Source organism: Erpetoichthys calabaricus, chromosome 17, assembly GCF_900747795.2.
Source record: "Erpetoichthys calabaricus chromosome 17, fErpCal1.3, whole genome shotgun sequence".
NCBI lineage: Eukaryota > Metazoa > Chordata > Cladistia > Polypteriformes > Polypteridae > Erpetoichthys > Erpetoichthys calabaricus.
This window is the reverse complement of record NC_041410.2, coordinates 80,508,910-80,530,038: the sequence shown is the minus strand read 5'-3', so window position 1 is coordinate 80,530,038 and position 21,129 is coordinate 80,508,910. Positions and strand designations below refer to the sequence as shown.

Genomic DNA, 21,129 nt, shown 5'->3' with positions numbered 1-21,129 from the left:
TAATTTTTTATTATTATTCTTATTATTGTATATATACAGTATGTATGTAATTTTTTTAATTTAATGTCAGATCCCCTTTTTGTGGAGCCTGGCTCAGCTGCACCATTTGAGGTTTTGCACTATACGATCCAAGGTAAATCCGTATATGGAAATTTCTGTGGGGTCCCCCTTCCCTTGATGCCGCACCGGCTTATTTTGGTTAATGGTTAATCCAGCCCTGCCTTATCCTGCAAGTATTTAAGAAATGGGTGAAAACTGCATTATTTAGGGGAAAACTCATGCAGATACAGATATTGACTAGGCCGAGATTCAAACCTCAGACTCTGCAGCCACGGGACAGCAGGACTAACTACTGTGCCCCGCAACAAGTGATATTCTGAAAATTTCCAGGAATTATACAAGATATTGACCTGGGAAGTAAGTGACTAGACTAAAGCTTTGCTTCACAGACTCTCGACCTGTGAATTTAAAGATAAATTCTTCGGGTAAATAGCATATGTGGAATATATGCTATTTTTGCTATATGCCCAGGGGCCTATGGTGTTGGCAAGATGGCCCTGGTCTACGTCAGCCCCAATCTCTTTAGCTGTATGCTTGGTGATCTGCTGGAGCTTTTAGAAGTTTTGGTTCGTCAGACCACTAAACCAGGCAATGAAGCTGAAAGTAATGACAGACTGGTTCACACTGTGATTAAATGACAACATGAGGACCTCGTCCACTTTAAAATAATATGATTTTAGGAGGAGAAATAAGCACAGATTATATTTACAGTATATGTTTTTAAGATTTTTATATTCAGTCACTATTTCTACCCACTATGCTCAGAACAATGAGGGGTGAACATGCGGATTTCTCTCTCTTAAAGTCAAATATCGTTTCGTTAGTTTTTTTGACATTCCGAGTCAACTTTTTCTCATGGTGAAAGGAAGACCAACTCACAGTTAGGTCAATGTATTAAAAACCATACCCTGTACTGCTCATTAATTTATTTTTAATGCAAATGATTTTACAGCTTTCCCCCTTGTGATCATCTAAATATACAGTATATATATTTACATATTTAAAAATTCATTACAGTACCATGTACAAAACATTATAGATTAACACAAATCAATATTCAACCCAGACTGAGTTTTGTCAATCACTTCATTGAAAAACTAGCCTACTGTGCTTACATTTTACAAAGCTTTGAAGACATCTGAGCCTTAGCTATACGCATATTTGCAAAGTGCTCAAGGCTGAGACCCATCCACCAGTTTTCCAAATCCAGATTTAGACTTCAGACAAGACCAAATTTTAGTGTACTGCACTAACACGCACAACATCCCTGCCTTAGAGCCACTAATTTAGTTAACATGCCTGTTTTGGGATTGCGGTACAAAAACCAGAATACTTGGATTAAAACTACCGCAGACATGGCTTCCACGCAGATGGGGTGGTTTGAACGGAGTCTCCATAGCTGTGAGGCAGAAACACCGACCACTGGGCTACTACGATTCCCTTTCGTCAGCATTTGATAAGCATCAGTGTTCTCATTTGCAGAGCTAACAAGAAATGTTTAATCTAGTCTAGCATTCAGTGTGCAATGACTAATTAGAATAATTCTGCATGCTACTGCAGTAGCTTTCAAAAACAAAAGGAAGCAACATTAACAATATAATTTAAAAGCAGCTTCCTAAGCTGTCGGTGAGGCTCTAAACTACTAGTTTAGTTTATCATTTCAAATTCCACCTTTGACTCTTTGATTTTACTTGCTTGTCCTTATGCTGTAGTAGCTGTGCATTATGCATTCAATTATATTATAGTGCCTTGATATAGTGTTCAGGATGGAAAGGTGGTACACAAAATAAAATTAACAGTGCACAACATTCCTTATAAAGCATACTCCTGCATAACAGCAATGGTTCATGGTCCCAAAGGAGTCGTATTCAAAAAAGAGACATACAGGATTGACAACTGGACCATTACTGAAATGATTAAATGTGCAATGACGATCACCATTTCCACCATGATGGGAACAGTACACTTTCAGCTGCAGCCATCCTTCATTAGTGCCAATTCACACAGTTTTTCAATTTCGTACATTTTAAGAATAAGGACTAATGAAAGCACAGAAGATAGCACTGCTCTTGGGCTCAGCTTTGTTTCCAAAAGGTGTAGTGTTTGCAAATTTTCCCTCCCTTTGGTTGACCTTAAGGTTTCAACTATTTGTTAACTGTTTGTAGCTAACTTCTTGATCAATATTTTATTTTCAACTAGCTGATTACCCAATGGCTTCGCTCACTGAGTGCAAGGGAAAAAAATAAAATGTAGTCTATAAGTTAAACAGTAAAACATTAACATTTAAGAAGTAAAGATATATTGAGCACTACTGGAGTGGTTTGGGGTAAACTACATTTTAAAGGCGCTATAACACAACAGGTAAGTAGTACTAATGGCAACTAAAATGTATTTGGATTATCTCTCGGTAGTAGATCCCTTGTGAAAGGCGCTACACGACTGCTGTGGTATAGAAATTACATTTTCTATGTGATCGTCCAAATTTCTGCCTGACAACCTTGCACTACATGCCTGTGATTTACTTCTTAAAATAATTCATCACAAAAGGAACCTTGAATGTTGTGGGGTTTTAGTGACCCGAACTCACCTTAAGGGACAGTAAGTAGTAGTGCAGGGTAATTTACAAACAGAGTCCTGTTTCGATGGTGCCAATTACACTCATTCGCAAAGATTTCCACTCTCCAAGAAGCCGACGGGGCACTTGAAGTGTCACAAACAGTTTGAGAAGAGAGGACGCTGCCCGAAACTGAGAAGCTCTCGACCCCGCGGAGCAACCTGACATTCCGCGCCTCCCAGCGTCCACTTTGTTCTCACGCACATTGTTTACAGCTCGCCGCAGTTAAAAAGTAGAAAGACGGCAAGCTGTTTTCCTCATCTCTTCTACTATCAAGTACTGCCAACTAAAAAAAAGTTACAATGTGGCAGTTTCTGCGACAGTCACGTGGACAAATAAATAAAACTTCTCTGTCAGAAAGCGCCTGGCGGCGGACGGCTCAGCGCTGTAGTCCAGACAGGAGAGCTGGGAGAGGACGACGCGGGGTGCACTTCTATGGGATAGATCGCGTGTTTGTGTTTACTTCTTTTCAATATCAGTAAAATAACTCTCACACAAATAATAACAATTCGTTAAGATGATATAAAAATGGCGTCCACAAACGAAGTGATTAGTTCCTGTATTATAATATATTCTGTGGTCATACATAATTTCCATATTGCGTGGTCATATGTAATTTCCGTTTCAAACACAAAAAGAATTTTATATATATAAATTTATGCAGGATGGTGGCTCAATAGTAGTGCTGCTGCCTCACAACAAGGAGACCAGGGTTTGCATCCCATGTCCTCCTGGTGTGGGTTTCACATGTTCTCCCTTTGTCTGCGTGGTGTTTGTTTCCTCTCACAGTCCCAAAACATGCAGGTTAGGTGGACTGGTGACACTGAATTGGTCCTAGTGTGTGCAAATGGGTTCACCCTCTGATGGCCTGGTGCCCTGTCCATAGGATTGTTCCTGCCTTGTGCCTTATGCATATTCGGGTAGGCTCCAGAACCCTGCTCAGGATTAAGCGGCCTTATGTTCAAGTTATTGGGATTTTGTATTAGAATACAATATAATATAAATGTATTTCTTGGATAGCTCAAAAGCACACAAGGATTGCCACAATGGGCTTTAACAGACCCTGTTTTTTGATAGTCCCCCAGCCTGGAAACACTCACAAAAAAAAGCCCTTGTAGGGAAAAAATGGAAGAAACCTTGGGAAAGGCAATTCAGAGAGAGACCCCCTTCCAGATAGGTTGGGTGTGCAGTGGGTATCAAAAAAATGGGGTAAATACAATACACAGAACAGAACACAACTAATCCTCAATACAATAGAACAACAGTAATAGTACAAGTTGTTTTTTTTTAAGTTTTTTATTTAAGCATTTTTACATATATGTCTTAGTATTAAAGTCTAAATTGGATATTTATACTATTCTTGATTGTGTTTTTCTCTGGTTAGCTAAAAAAGACAACAGACAAGACCCCCCTAGTCGACACATCATGGAGGTGATCATTAAGGACAGCACTGAGAACATCAGACAGTCCTGTACTGAATTTGCCCAACACTGCGTGGCGCCTGTGGCCTAACCAGAGTATTAACTACAATGGCGTTTCGCTTCACAGTGTTCTCTTTTAAGAAACACTGCTTGTGATTTTCTTAATTGTCTTCTGAAGTTCTGCCCAGACTCACAATTTAAGTTTCACTATAAAAAAACACGAACCATATAACCATAATATACTGTATAACAGAAATCTACAGTAGATGAATAAGACAAACAACCAAACAACTCCAGCATTAGTCTTTAGGATTATGAGCCCATGACATCAACATTTAAAATGGATATTAGGAAACGTAAAAAAACAAAAGGGGAACACCACTGTGGAAAATGTCAAGTATGAGCAATGGAGAGATTCTTCTAGCATTTTAGTAGCAACAGAATAACCGAGCAGGGGAGTAAGTGAAAGAAAAAATGAATGATGCAAAAATAAAATAATAAATACTCAATAATACAGTGTACCAAATACCAAACACCGAAACTATTCAGTGTAGAGAGGACCAGGAGAAGACACATCATGGATAAAAGAGGAATATTAACAGAGAGAATAGAGGACAGGACACTTAGGAACTTCAGGCCAAAAAGCTGAGACTGGAGGACAAACATTATTTGCAATATTGGCATACAGTTCAATTCTTCATATTTCATAAAACTTAACGGCACTAGAGAAGGCCCATTTCAAGAACTACTGGGAGTAAGCTATGGGGAAAGATTTAAAGAATTGACTCTTGTCAGGTTAAACAAATGGAAACTAAGAGGACAAGTGGCAGAAGTGCTGAAAATTATTAAAGCAATTAATAAAGTCAATCCCAGCTATTATTTTAATTGAGGAAAACTGTAAATTTTGCACTAATTTTTCAATGCTTTTTTTACACAGAGAAGCATATAAATGGGGTAAACTTCTAGGTAGGACAATAGACAGACCTTCAGAACTCACTGACTTCACGGACTTTAGGTGAATAGGAATTGATTGGCCTGTCTTTGTTCAAATTGTTCTTATTTTCTTATAATGTACTAGTTGATTACCCAGTGGCTTCGCTCACTGAGTGCAAGGGAAAAAAATAAAATGTAGTCTATAAGTTATTAAACAGTAAAACATTAACATTTAAGAAGTAAAAATATATTGAGCACAACTGGAGTGGTTTGGGGTAAACTACATTTTAAAGGCGCTATAACACAACAGGTAAGTAGTACTAACGGCAACTAAAATGTATTTGGATTATCTCTCGATAGTAGATCCCTTGTGATCCCGTGTGGTCATACGTAATTTCCGTTTCAAATGCGAAAAGAATTTTATATACTGTATATACCTAGATTAGAAAGTCAGAAAATGAATGAATGATTTTGTGCTGTGCAAATCTCTCCTATTTGTATCGTTGTGTGTCTGACGTCATAATCGCAGTAAATTAACATTTAAGGAGTGCAGTGATTTTGAAAGTCTGCAGGCTTTGTGTTCTACCATAGCAAAGTCTGAGAAAACTGCGATTGATTTGTCCTTAACTACACAGATGCCTGCAGTTACAGAAAGCCACCATTAGATGACAGTGCTAACACAGTCAGTTGTGTTCTGGGAGACTTTCCCAAACATGATTTCAAATTGTCAGCAAGTCACTGCTCAGACATCTTGGTAACAATGTCCACCTAAAGAGATTTAGACAGAGCTGTTATTACTGTCAAACCATCCAGCTGTGAATTCCTTTCCATTTCTTCCCACTCATCTGCACAGCCGCTCTAAAAACTGGTCATGTTGCTGCCATGAGAAAGAAACACAGGGGCTCCATTTTTTGTGGGGTCTTATCAAACCCTGTCACTCTCTTCTCTTCGATTATGTATGCATGTTCACTTTGCTGTTACATTGTGTCACTTCTTCACTTGTGTATTACCAGAATTCAGCTGTTGACTGAGAAACTGCCCTTTGATGAACTTTATTTCATTCTTCTCATGATAATAAGTGTAGAAAGAATTTCCATAATGCAAGAGAAAGTGATAAAATATTACTGGCACAACAACTAAAATAAATGTCCAATGCCTAAGAGCTCTGATTTCGTAGGAACTCATGCAGAGTTAAATATTCATGATATTCTCATTTAGGAGAGAATAATGGGTTGGAACTAGAAGATAATTGGACTTCTGAATAAAATAAAGATGTTGCAGCGCTCAGTCCTTTGCCAAGTCAGAGCTGCTCATAAATGACAGCCCACCGAATAATTACTTTAATAAATTGCAGCTCAGCTCATGATGAGTAACTCTCAGCATGTGAACATTTTGCATTTAAAAGGCTAACAATTGTTAAACTCTTTTCGCACCACACAAAGTGATATCCAAGAATCCATCCCAATACAGAAAAGTATAAAAAATGGCTTTAATGTGGGCATAGTAGCTGAATGACCTCTGACATACATGACTGAAGAGAGAATCCTCGAAGAGCAAACTACGAAAGATATGCTCTGTATTCCTGAAGACTCCAGTGGTGAGTGCAAGCAAACTCTTTAAAGATCCATGCATTGATTTTAAGAACCATCTGGGAGCTCACGTCACATAATCTCATTTTGGATTCTGTCAGTACTGATGAAGTTACAAAATTCTAATATGATGACCATGTGCCTTTTCATGATGGACTTTTATTATGCGTGAAAGACTTGCTTGTAAAGCTACACTATATGGTCAAAAGCACGTGGACACCCAACACTCCTCCAAATCATGAACTTCATCGTTAACAGGTACATAAAATCAAGCATGTATCCTTGCAATCTCCATTGACACGCACTGGTAGTAGAATGGGTCGGACGCAAGAGCTCCATAACTTTAAACATGGCACTGTTATAAGATGCCACCTTTGCCACAAATCAGTATGTGAAATGTCTGCTCTGCTAGATCTGCCCCAGTCAACTGTAAGTGCTACTATTGTGAATTGGAAGAGATGAGGAGCAACCACAGCTCCGCCATGAAGTGGTAGACCACACGAGTTCACAGAGCAGGGCCGCCAAGTGCTGAAGCACATAGCGCGTAAAAAAAAAAAAAACATCTGTGCTGCATCATTCACAACGGAGTTGCAAACTGCCTCTGGAAGAAACATCAGCACAAGAACTGTGCATCAGGAGCTTCATGAAGTGGATCTCCATGGCCAAACAGCTGCACAGAAGCCTAAGACCACTACGCGTAATGCCAAGCGTCTTCTGAAGGGTTGTAAAGTAAAGTGCCTTTGGACTCTGGGGCAGCAGAGATGTGTGCTCTGAACTGACGAATCACATTTCACTATCTGGCAGTCTGGACGAATCAGGGTTTGTCGCATGACACGAGAACACTACCTACTGGACTGTCTAATGCCTGTTGTAAAGTTTGGTGGAGAGGGGATAATGGTCTGGAGCTGTTTTTCAGGGTTCTTGCTAGGTCCCTCAGTTCCGGTAAAGGGTACTGTTAATGCTACAACACAGAAAGACTTTTTAGACAATCGTCCACATCCAACTTTGTGGCAATAGTTTGGGGAAGGCCAGTACACAAACCCAGATCCACAAAGACAATGAGGAAATCAAGCAGCCTGCACGGAGCCCCGACACAAATGTTATAGAATGCTGATTGTGAGTCAGGCCTTCTCGTTCAACACCAGTACCAGACCTTGACTGAATGGGCACAAATTCACACAATCTTGTGGAAAGCCTCCCCAGAAGAGTGGAGACTGGTATACCCACATAAACTCCATATTAATGCCCATAGTTTTGGAAGTCACTGGACGTGTGACTGACAAAAGCTTACTTCTGAGCCTCTGAAAATGGAGGGACTCTGTGAAAATTGACTGTAATTTCTGAAGGCTTACCTTTGTTAAACCCCTTAAATTAAAGCTGAAAGTCTACACGTCTGCCACATCTTGATTGCTTAATTTCATATTCATTGTGGTGCAATACAGTGAGAAAATTACAATAATTGCATCAATGTCCAAATACTTACGGACCTAACTGTAGGTGTGATGGTTAGGTGTCCACAGATTTTTTGACTATATAATGTAAATGGTAATATGAATACAGTTTAGGGTGTTTTTATGCTTAAAGAGTACTGCACAACATGTTGCAACAAAACAATAAATTAACATGTGCATAAATACATCTTACAAAAAGTCAAAGTCATCGGTCTTCTCAGTGCTATGTCGTTACTGACGTATTGAGCGGACTGTACAAATGGTGACAGCACTCGCTGGGTTTTTCCAACATCATAATCACAGTCCACTTCAGAGAACTTAATTTCATAGAAATACACATATTTTAATACAGAATAGCTTATTCACGTGTTCATGGAGAAATCCAACTGTTCTCATTTGACAGGTGCTATTCTATCCACGCTGCTGCCTCTGCCCACACCTTTGAGCGTGAGTAATGGCACCGGTGTAATCCCCACATTCAAGTGAGATGTAATGTAAAGACATCAGATTGTTATTAAAATGAGTATTCAGTTCCATAAATGTATTCACTAAAGATCAAAATTAGATTTTTTTTAATCGGTACTGTTATATTGTCTGTGAATTTAGTTTTTTAGCTAAACTGCATTAATTCTTTTTATACTAATTTGAATTCTCTCAGCTGAGATGGGCCTACTTTGCAGCTTGTCTCTAGCTAACTCCATCCTTAAGCTGCTCCTTACCCCATATTGTGCACAATCTGACTTCAAGGACATAGCAAGGAGACACAGCATTAGGATCAGCAGCAGCAGCAGCTCCCATTCTCCCTGCCCTCCCTTCAGATCCTGACTCACACATCTCGAAATTGTGAAGCCAGTAAGCCTTCAGATCATTTCTTTTACAAAAAAAGGGGTATGAGACACAATAGCGCTCCATGCTGGCTCATTACGGCATTACCATCTGAGCATAATTGTTTTCTTGTGACGCCTAAGGAAGCAATCGAAACTGTGGGGCATTCATCCCTCAAGCTTCTGTAATCAGCGCAGTTCACTGCCTGCGTTTATTATGCTAATCAACAGAAATGGAAGTCTACATTTTACGTGTTATAATTATCAGACCTGCGGGGGGGGGGGGGGTTGAGCATTTTAGGAAAGAGGAGTAGCATAGATAAAGAAGCAGTACACCCTGTGCTTGGCAGTAGTAGCTGAGGCGAAGGTCACCACGCTGTTTTGTATTTTTTTTAGTTGTTGTGAAGTACACATGGCCATTGTTACTATCTTATCTCCTCTTTTCAGGGCCTTTGGGAGATGCCATGTGTTTTATGCCTCCCTCATTGGTTTGCTCAAGCATCATTAGCCTCATATGCCTGCTGGGTGGGGTGTGGGTGATGTGGGAAGGGGAATGGGCCTTGATAGGGGGGCATCTTTTATCTAACTATATTTTTTTTCTTTTTTGAAAGTGCTGGCTGTTATCTGTTTTTCATTTTGTTGTTTGCTGGTTGTAGTTAATCTCCAATAATCTTCTCAATAATAAACTTAAGTGAATTATAGTACTAATACATTAATGAACAGGGTTGGGGGGGGGGTGAGTTTGAGTTAAATATGATGAGACATGAGAGAGTTTGCGTGTTCTCCATGTGTCTGCTTGGGTTTCCTCCAGCTGCTCTGGTTTCCTCCCACAGTCCAAAGACATGCAGGTTAGGCGAAACAGTGATCATGTGATGAGCTGGCGCCCTGTCCAGGGTTTGTTCCTGCCTTGCGTCCTATGCTAACTGAGATTGGCTCTAGCACCCGCCATAACCCTGTTCAGAACTAAGGAGGTTTGAAAATGACTAAGTACATTGTGTTTCTGCTTTTGTGCACTTCCTTTGAAGTGTTCTGATATCCATTATTAGTTTAAGCTTTGACATCAGCACAAAAAAACTGAAGTAATGTAAGCATGTTGCCTCCTTTCAGTAAGATAGATAGATAGATAGATAGATAGATAGATAGATAGATAGATAGATAGATAGATAGATAGATAGATAGATAGATAGATAGATAGATAGATAGATAGATAGATAGATAGATAGATAGATATCTATCTATCTATCTATCTATCTATCTATCTATCTATCTATCTATCTATCTATCTATCTATCTATCTATCTATCTATCTATCTATCTATCTATCTATCTATCTATCTATCTATCTATTATATAGTGCTCTTCAGATCTATCTATCTATCTATCTATACTGAATCATCCTTTTCAAAAGAATAATGTCTCATTATATTTAACTCAAACTCACCCCCCCCCCCCCCCCCCCCCAACCCTGTTCACTAATGTATTAGTACTATAATTCACTGAGTTTATTATTGAGAAGATTATTGGAGATTAACTACAACCAGCAAACAACAAAATGAAAAACAGATAACAGCCAGCACTTTCAAAAAATATAAGGCAGGTCCATTCCTGCTATGAGGCTCGGTTTCTCTGTGTAGCATTTTAATCCAGCACGGTGCATGCACGTCTTCAACGTTTTTTCACAGTACACCACTTCTTCCCAGTTTGCACCTCTCTCACAGACATCAAGTACCGGTGTAAGTATGTCACTATAATCATTTATGAAATGAGGCTCAGCCAGCCAGGAAGAAGATCAGCAACAAATACAAAAGCATCAAAGCGGATTTCGTTAGATTCCCACCCATCTGTCCATTTTCCTGCACACGTAATCCAATTCAGGGTCAAGGGGATCAAGTGGCTATGCCAACGGCAGTAGGCACAGCACTTGATGTGCCATTAGAGTGCAGCCCAAGTGATCTGCAACGGAAACGCTGATCACAATTCAGCCGCGCATTTCAAGCTGTAGTAGGTTTTCCATCTCAGCCGACGTGAAGTTATTTTGGATTTAGGTAAAGTATGTAGTATTTACTAGACAAAGCATGGAGTGACTGTTAGTGGACCGAGTTCATTTGAATTTTATACAAGTGAAAAGAAATATAAGATTGTTCAAATGTACAACCTGAAACATACTAGGCTGTCATTCTGAGCAGCACTAAACACCTCCTTCACACACACACTTTTAAACCCACAAGCTTTTTAGCAGTTTCATACTGCACTACATCATAGAAAGGCATGTCAAACAGATTTCCACAGCAATAAGAACACATTTAACAGAAACTAGAACACCTGAAAAGGTTTTTCTGATATAAACATGTCGCGTTCATTTTCAATGAATAACAAAACTAAATGCTCTCATGGTCATCTGGGCTACGTGCAATATACAATACAATACAGTTTATTTTTGTATAGCCCAAAATCACACAGGAAGTGTCGCAATGGGCTTTAACAGGCCCTGACTCTTGACAGCGATATGTGATATTACTGGCTCGTTTATTTAGGCAGTGGTTGCATTTTCAAGGTTAACACATCACTTGTTAAAAAACAAAAAACAACAAAAAAAACTCTCTATACAGGAGTCTTTGATCAAACATGACACCGAGTTTGAAATTTTTGTCATACATGCTGTTGTAGATCTAAGAGGCGGTTTAGTAATAGTCTGAAGAAACAAAGCTGCCTCTCGACATCTTCTCGTTCTATTTGAGTTATTTCATTTCACTGATTGGAATTACAAAGTAAATAGTCAAGGAGGCACAGGCCATAAAAGACTAAAGCAAGCAAAAAACAAATTCTACAGAGTTAAAAGAACATGTATGGGAACCCAAATTGAAGGTTCTGGGCTCCTGACTGCACTGACTCCTTTCTGTTCCTACATGTACTAAACATTTTTTTGGCTTTAAGACTTTTACTTTATCATCGCCAAATTGAGTGAGTCCACAAAAATGAAAATTAAGTTAATGTACAAAAACAAAGGGTGGCATCTGGCTGAAGCCATGCTGGGGCACACAAGCTGGAGCAATGATGTTGGTAATGATATTTACATGTACAGTAGGTAAAACTGCCAGATGACCTTGGAAACAAAAGTCCAGAACCTAACAATAGCACTAGCACTAACACTAGTGTGGGCAGGATCTACAGCCTGTTTACTGACTTTGATTTTTTGCTCCCCTTGTCTTCACATTTCATTTGTCTAGTTGTCAATCTGCCATTTTTTCCAGGATCCAAATTATTATATATATACACATACACTAAGGGGCTCCGCCTCCTGCTCACTTCGCTCGCCCACCCCCAGGTTTGGTTTACCGGATATACAATTTAAAAAGATTGTTACATATGCATTATTTTCACTTTTACTTTAAAACTTTTGTAAAAACAATACTTGTCCTTTATTTCTGGCCCCGGGTGTGGTTAAATCTTTCTCACAGGACGTATAACGCTGCTCGTGTTGTGAAGGGGGGGGGGGGGGCAGCTGAACGCATGCTAAGGAGATGCCGTCGGATCATCTGCTGTCTTTCTGTTGCTGCTGCTGGCGAGCTGCGTGTTCTTTTTGTCGCACTGCACGTCGATCATTTAAAAGCCTGTACAGCAGCTGTCCTTTTGCCACTTCGTGTCTCTACCGCTCGCATTGTGAAGGGGGGGCTGAACGCAAGCTAAGGAGTTGCAGTCGGATCATCTGCTGACTTGTTGCTGTTGGCGAGCTGCGTTTTCTGCTTGTCGCTGTTTGTGTCAATCATTTCAAAGCCTGTACAGCAGCTGTCCTATTGCCACTTCCCATCTCTGCTGCTCGCGTTGTGAAATGGGAGGGGAGGGATTATGGGGGATCATCTGCTGGCTTCCTGCTGCTGCTGCTGGCAAGCTGCGTGTTCTGCTTGTTGCTTGTTATTGTTTTAAGAGCTGGGAGCACATGATGTCTGTCTGCCAAAAGCATTCCAATTGCTTGGTTAGATGTCTGTGAACTTGTTTAAAATGTTGTCTCACTGCCTTGTCTCGCATGACGTTAAAGTGTCTCTCACGGGACGTCAAATTGTCTTCTGAGAAGATCATGTCTTGTCTCCCTAGTCTCCCCCCCCAGGATTTTTTTATAATAGGGATATTACATATACACACATATATATATATATATATATATATATATATATATATATATATATATATATTGTGGAATATGTCCCAGACACAGACAGGCCTCTTCACAATGCATTTCTCTGTCTTCTGACCGCCTCCACTCCTCTCCTCCAAGCTCTGTCCACTTCCACCCGACTCTAGCCATCGAATGGAGGGAGGTGGCCCCTTTTATACACACCCGGACATGCTCCAGGTGCCTCCCAATTAGCTTCAGCCAGCACTCCCAAGTGTGGCGGAAGTACCGGCTGCGCACCCGGAAGCACTCCGGGTGTCCCTGGTCTTCGTTCCCCCAGCACTTCCGGGTGTGGTGCAAGTGCTGAAGGCCAGGGCTCCTCAGGCATTGGGGCGCCACCTGGTAGTGACCATGGGCTCCTATAGGGTTGAGCTTCTAAGCTCTGTTCCTGTGGTCCCCAAAGCCACCAGGGCGGTCGCCACCTCGTGTTCTGGAGGAGGCGTAAGCCCTCCTCCGGTCCTCCTGGGCATCCCGGCTGGGTACCACCCCCAGCCACTCGCCACAATATATGTATATGTATACATACATATACATATATATTTTTTGCTACCATTTTCTTGTTTTAGAATTGCTTACTTGAAAATTTGCTGCAGCGGATACCAGACAGTCAAGTGTGCTAGCACGGATCATAACCAACGACAAACGATTCCTAACTATTAAGCCCAATGTGCAAACCAAAAAGGAGAAATGAGGAAATCCATCAAAGATTCTAAGCCTTAAAGTGCCATAACTTATTTTTATATAGTATCACCTAGCACTTGAATTGGGATTTTTTGAGTTCAAGGATTCTGTCAATTTTTACTCAGAATTCTCTCTTTTTTGTTTATGCAATGTCTTATATGTCATTTCAGATCCTTATCACCACCATTTCCTGTCATTAAATCCATTTCCCTGCTTATCTAAGGATGTGGTCTCAGAGGTTGAGACCTGTTTGTAACCAACACAACGGGATGGCTATTGGTTCGTTATCTGATCCGCGGATACCAAAACTTTATCAAAAAGCCTTGTTCTAAATATTCTCACATGTTTTGTTTGGTTCCGACCTCTTGAACGTTCTTTCAATGTTGATTTTGTGTCATGTCTTGGCTTCATGTTCTAGTGTGATTGTCCCTTTCTGTTTTTTCCTGGTTCTGCTCAAAACATTCACTAGTCAGTTCGCTGTCAGGACATAAAGTCTATCACACACACCACTACTGTGAAAGTTTTTTTTTGTTGTTGTTTATATTCCAAATCTTGGACAACACAAAAGTGCACAAAACTGGCCTTTATACTATCAAGATGGTGAAGTCATGTGCTGTGACTTCCTGCTGTCACATCGTAGACATGAAGATAGTATCTACAGTATATACAAACACAACCAAAAATGGTGACATCCACTTAAAAAGAAATTAGTGACATATCAAGACACAAGATATTGGTCATTCCAAATTTCCTTAAATCACCAAACAATTTCAATGGCATGATATTTCAAAGCCCCACCAACATAGAGAAAAGCTAAAATGCATTCCTATTCACAATGTTCTGCCAAATGATAGAAAATGGAAGTGAGCAAGGTAATGGGGTCAACAGAAGGGACACGCCAAAAGTTCAAGTTCAAAAACACCAAACAACAAACAAATGCACTAATTTAAAATGGTAATCAAAATTCTAAAAGTAAAGCTCAGAAACCAGTAGTTCTAAATAATCACTAAGAATTGAGTTTTGGGATATTCATAATCTTGGAGAACCAAGAAGTGCATGGGTCTGACTTTCATACCAACATGCACCATGTTGTCCATGCTTTGAAACCCACAAAAACAACACGGCCTTACAAGAAGATGCAGAAAAGTTTTAAAAGCAATAAAACAACCTCAGAGGAGACTGAGAATGAAATAAACAAATGGTCCATGGTGAATTCATTTTAAACTTGACTTTAAGACAGAGAACTCATAAAGAAAAACTACAAAATAACTAAATCATGAGCCAGACCAGTTTTGTCTAAATCAATTGCTTGCTTTGTATTTTGCAGCTCTGGGGTGTTTATACAGTATCTGCTTTTTAGGAGCCAGTTAGTTCAGGCAGGCGCTCGTGCTGACACTGTGGAGCCACTGGCATGAAGGACGTCCTGATGTGCTCATCCCTAAGAGCTGTGTTTTTTTAGCTCCCATTCCTCAGGTTAGTGTGAGTGCCTGTCAGGGATCTGAACAACAGATGACATTCTCTGGCTCTCCCTGCCGGCACTACAATCCAGACACCTCGATCAGAACATTCTGTACTTTCTGAAGATTTGCCCTTTTAATTATATGCCAGATGAGTTGTGACAAATGCTAGAACAAGGGAGTGATATACAAAGGGAAGAATAGAGCAAAGGTTTAAGAACAGACTAGAGAAAAATGTCACAAAATTAATTAACTCTGGAAAAGGATTAAAATCACATGTAACACATCTTGTCAGTGCATTTCCTTTAATGCTGAAGGCAATCAGAATGCAGACCCTCATTACCCAACAGCCAAACCTGCAGAGGAGCTAAAGCGTGACAACTAGTGGAAGCCATACACACCAACACACACTGGGCTTGCAGTTTAAGCTGGGCGCATGGGACTAGCATTTATTCTTTTAAATAAATAGCAGGTTACCAGTACTGCATTATGTTAGGGTTGTCAGCTGGCCATTAGCAATTTTTTTTTTTATATTTCACATTACAAAAATGGATTTATTTGAATAGAGTTTTAAGCAGATTTAAACGCCCAGTAGATATATATTCAGTTCTTTGTGAGGTACATGACACTAGGAAGAATCACTCAGTTTTCACAAGTATTTATTACAGTAGCCTTTTATTAATTGTGCTGGTTGTGGTCCTAAAGTTAAACAAGTAAAACATGTTAAATAGTTTGGTTTGTGGTAGATATAAAAGTTACAAAGTGAATTACCATCTGTATCCTCTTCTGGTTTTTATGACTATTTTAAAGTTTTTTTTATTTGATTACTGTGCTTTGTTGTAACTAAAGACTGACTTATAATTCACATACAGAAGAACTTTGGTTGGTCTGCACACATGTTCTGTGAATCTTTTGTTTTTCCTCATATTTCCTTTGTTAAAAGTATTTTAATCAATACAAAAATAAAAAAAAAATATTTCATTGTTGCATTCCATTATGATAATGCATATTTGTCACAGTGAAAATCAAAGTAATGTCGTTTGTGATTTGACAAGTGGACCCAAAGACTTTGTTTGCAATTAGCTGATGATGTTACACCGAGCCGTCTGTTCCTTTTTGTACCTTCCAGGTAGTCCTCTTATGTCGCCCTGATAACTTAGGTGTAAAATGAACACTCTTTATTTTAGTATGTTTCAGGACTCCAGCATATAAATACACGGTATTGTCATATTATAATGATTTTTGGAGTTCAAGAGCGGTGCTGTATGTGACGCTGTATTAGGATGTTCACACATGCCCTCCACGTGACAGCCTGGATATTATCACCGTGTGTCACTTACAGATTCTGTTTGGCTCTACCCAGACCAACTGAAGTTCAACTTCACATTAATATGGGTACCACCTGTCCTATCAGCAAGAAATTCACAATTACGCTACTAGCCAAGATAGCCAGTCCTCCTTTTGAGAACAAGGGTACCACCAATGCACAATGGAGCTTCCTCCACAGATCAGACCAAATTTAAAATTATCCAACCAAACACACCAATAGGCTGTTTATGGAAGCGCCGCTATGTCTTTTTTATAGCATGGTAACTATAATTGCACACAACACTTCAGAGGTTGTGTCACTAGTGTGTTACATAGTCTGAGCATAATATCCCTTGTTTTAGATTCAAGTTTTTACAACAGAATGTAAAATTTTATTTTCCTTTTAAAAGCTTCTGCCTATTACCTTTCCCGTGTCACACTTGTCAAAAAGCTACACTGCCACAAAATGAGGAGTTGTACAATTGGATAGATTGTGTAAATACTTTATATTATGCACCTATTTTACTGAAAGGAGGCAACATGCTTACATTACTTCAGTTTTTTGTGCTGATGTCAAAGCTTAAACTAATAATAGATATCAGAACACTACAAAGGAAGAGCACAAAAGCAGAAACACAATGTACTTAGTCATTTTCAAATCTCTTTAGTTCTGAACAGGTTTGTGGCGGGTGCTAGAGCCAATCTCAGTTAGCATAGGGCGCAAGGCAGGAACAAACCCTGGACAGGGCGCCAGCTCATCACATGATCACCGTTTCGCCTAACCTGCATGTCTTTGAACTGTGGGAGGAAACCAGAGCAGCTGGAGGAAACCCAAGCAGACACATGAAGAACACACAAACTCCAGATGTGAAATCTGTTCACCCACAATGCATTCATTCCAGAGCAATTTACCAAAAGCCACAAAACTGACAGAATGAGTGAACTATGAGAGGAAACCCCTGAATACACAAAGACAATGTGCAGTTTCCACAAAGAAAACATCCAACCCTGAATTAAACAGAATATCCAAGCGGCACTCTGGCCACTTGTATTACAGCCCAACAGGTCACCACTGGTTCAAAGATAACCACTTGAGTGGTCATCAGGTTCTTATTTAGCTATGTTCCTCATCTTCCAGATATCACAGCGTACTTACCTCAACTCTGTCTTGTGAATTTCTGCAATCCGCCTCTCCAGCTTTTCTGAGTGTTTCGGGAAAAACTGAAACTTTGAGCTGTAGCCCTCAGGATGCTTCCCAGGGTCATAGTCGCCTATTTCAGCTGTAGTACAAGGAACAAAAAAAAAAATCAAAAACTATGAAGGAAGGTAATCACATGTTGGATTACTGCCAAAAATAAAAACAATGTAACTTTCTAACAGTTATGGCATATGGATGCTGCATAAACAACATGATAACAAGTCTCCTTTAAGTTCACCAAAATGCCACAGGATAGATTCTCAGACAGCTCACCCCAAATTCTACATATGTCTAGCAAGCCTTGTGCTGCATTTCCATTTGAAATGGGGAGATGGAATTTTTGAGTTCCTTGTTGGAATTTTCAACTGCAATGCTCCCTTAAGTTGAACTCGGAAACTCTTGGTCTGTCAAGTCCAGGTTTGTCCGAGTTCAGATCATGACATCAATCCAAAACTTGAGAAAGCTGTAGTGTTATACTGTTGTGAAATAGTACGGCCCGGACACAGACAGGCAGACACGTTTCCAGCCATCACCACACGTTTATTTACACAATTATATTTACAAGTCACTAAGTGCACCGCCACCAACAAACCCCAACAGTCCTGTTGAGGCCACTTCTCTTTGTCCCGGCTTCTTCCCCAGCCGTCTCTCTCTCTCTCTCTCTCTCTCTCTCTCTCTTCTCACACACTTCAGGCCTTTCCTTGCTGCCTCCTCTCCGACCTCGTCCACCTCCTCACCCGACTCCAGCCTTGATTGAAGGGAGGCAGCCCCTTAAATAGGCAGGCGGCTGATGACCACACCCGGCCACCTGCCACACTGTTTATTAGTACTTCTGTCTATTTGTGTCTCGTTAAATCGGTCATCCACCCACTGTAAAAAATAAATCTTGCATGTGTGAAAAATAATAATAAAACATAGCTAATTATACGCAAAATAATCATTACTTTATTTAATAAAAATGGGTTTTACCCTTTTTATTGATTATTTAATTCTAATTCAATAAAAAAATTAAGAATAATGTTAACTTATTATTTTTCTTAAAATGTAAATATTTTGTATAACTTATTCTAAGTAAAAAAACTATACTGTGAATTGAACACATTTAAGTTAAGTTAAATGTAATGACACGACACTTCCTCTCACATCGATTTCTTGGTCTTTACAACAACGCATTCAGCTGTAACGCTTATCCATAATAAGAGCTATTTTACTACGAATGTGTAAGTATAAAGCATATTAATTCCATAATGAATAACTAGTATTTCATTTCGTATAGTTACAGACGTAAGCATTTGTTGTTTTCACGAAACCTTTCCCTTCATGTGGGAAACATGGTAGGCAAGGTAGCGTCTTTCTAACAACCTATCTCGTTGGTTTGCTTTAAAAAGCAAGCACATTTTTTTTTATCGTTTTAAACTTTTATTTTACACAGAAAAAGAAAATGACACTTTGAGATAAGTTTGAGAACGCTATGGTGTTTGTTCTAAACTACGACCTGTAAACAACATAAAAAGAAGTTTGCCTAACCGTCACGGTATTATTTGACATCTTATTTAAATTAGTGTTCTACATAGGTAATAAAATATTCTAATAAATTAAGTTTACTCAATATTGCAGTATATTAAATCTACTCAAAAATATTGCTTGTAATTTGTTGCCTTATTTTTTTTAAGTACTTTTAACGCGTTATTTTTTACAGTGCACAGTACTGCCCAACTTCTGTCTGTGGACATCCTGCTACAGTGTCTGGATATGTGAAATAGCACATAATGTGTTGCTATCAAGTGCTATTTATTCCAATGAACCAAGCACAGCAAAGGTTTTCCCAGATGTGCCCATATTGGTTTTCCGAACGTTTAACGTCAACTTGGGTGTGATGTCATTTCAAGCTCCGACATCCAGCTTCTGATTTAAATGGAGCTGCTAATAATGTTGAAGTTCTCTGATCTGTGTGTTCTCAGAAGTACAAACTCTAAAATCAGAACCCATAGCTGATCAGATCATATCAACCTAATTCAGAACTCAGGCAAAAAGGTACAAAACCTGGGTTTGAAGCAAATGACTCCACACAGATTATGTTTCTGAGCCGCTTGACCATACTTCAGTCAATGGCATTAAACTATGTGTTGTGCTTGTAGGCACAGGTCAAGAACGAGATCGTCAATCCAGTCAAAAGTAACTCCTCGTGTCAGCTTGAGTTTTGGGCTTCGACAGGCCCATACTGTACATACGTAACACATTAATAGTGCTATTGTAATCGATAGCAGGTGGGAATGCTCAGCCAAACCCCACTGAACTTTTAACACCATCTAGACATTAGCAAACTGCAGGGCAGTCCAGCAAAATCTTTTATCTGTTAATCATCGGTAGTCACATGGTGCAAAGTTCATAGTTCGGCATGAAGTTTGTGCATGTAAGCGGTTTAAGATGATTCCTTTTAATTCTTTGACATCTGCCCACGTTCAGACTTGAGGATTCTTGGCTTGCAGGTTTATGTTTTATATTTTAACTAGGGGGTTTGCCCCCTGCTCACTTTGCTCGCCAACCCCAACCCCGGGCTGCGCTATGCACCAGCCACTTCACATCTCTGCCGTTCGCGTTGTGAGGAGGGGGGCTGAATGCACACCAAAGAGATGCGGTCGCTCCTCCAAGACCCCCTGTAACAGTGATACAATGAGAAACACATAGTATTTTTTTAATACTATTTGGCTTGCTGCTGCTGCCATGCCACGTGATCTGCATTTCGTGCGGTGCTTCGAACATTTAAAAGCCTGTACAGCAGCTGTCCTTTTGTCTCACTGCCTTGTCTATCTTCTCCACCAGACATTCTCTGCTCCTGTTGGGGGTCCCGCTCCCGAGGCGCGCCCTTATGAAGAGGAAAATTTTCTATTCTTTTAATTGAGAGACGGAACTATCCCTTTCGAATACAGACGGAGCTCCATTCACTCCTGAAAAAGACTTATGTTTGTTTGAAGTGTTTGAATAACGTTTCTGTCTCTAAAATCTGTGGTGTATCGGTGCAACTCTATGACCCAAGCGTGACAGCGTATGTGGTTTTCACTTTCACCAAACAACAAATCTTTTAATTCTCGCAGATACGCCTCTTCATTAGGAAGAAACACTACTTTTCCCTGATGGCAACATGAATTAGATGATCTACAAGTCTCCGACTTAAAGTTTAAATCCAAGCAATATATTTAATCTCTTTTCACTGTTCCATTTATTTTACCGAGTAATAATTTCCGTTTGTTTGTGCTAATGCAATCTTTACTATCATTTTTTTGAGACTTTTGAATTTTCGTACTTCCATTATCTCTAACCTGCTATGCATGTGTATCGCGCCGTTTTTGAATTGTTTACGATGTTCTACTTTGTCATTTACTCTTTGTCTTTTATTTCCGGCCCCGGGCATGGTTAAATCA

At 39.7% G+C, this 21,129-nt stretch overlaps 1 protein-coding gene across 1 annotated transcript in view; it reads right to left on the bottom strand.

Moving 5' to 3' along the window:
• LOC114667509 (FERM domain-containing protein 5) overlaps positions 1-21,129 on the bottom strand; it is a 389,463-nt gene that overhangs the window by 38,489 nt on the left and 329,845 nt on the right. The window contains 1 exon segment of the mRNA XM_051920945.1: positions 17,666-17,789. Coding sequence (XP_051776905.1) covers positions 17,666-17,789 — 124 coding nt within the window.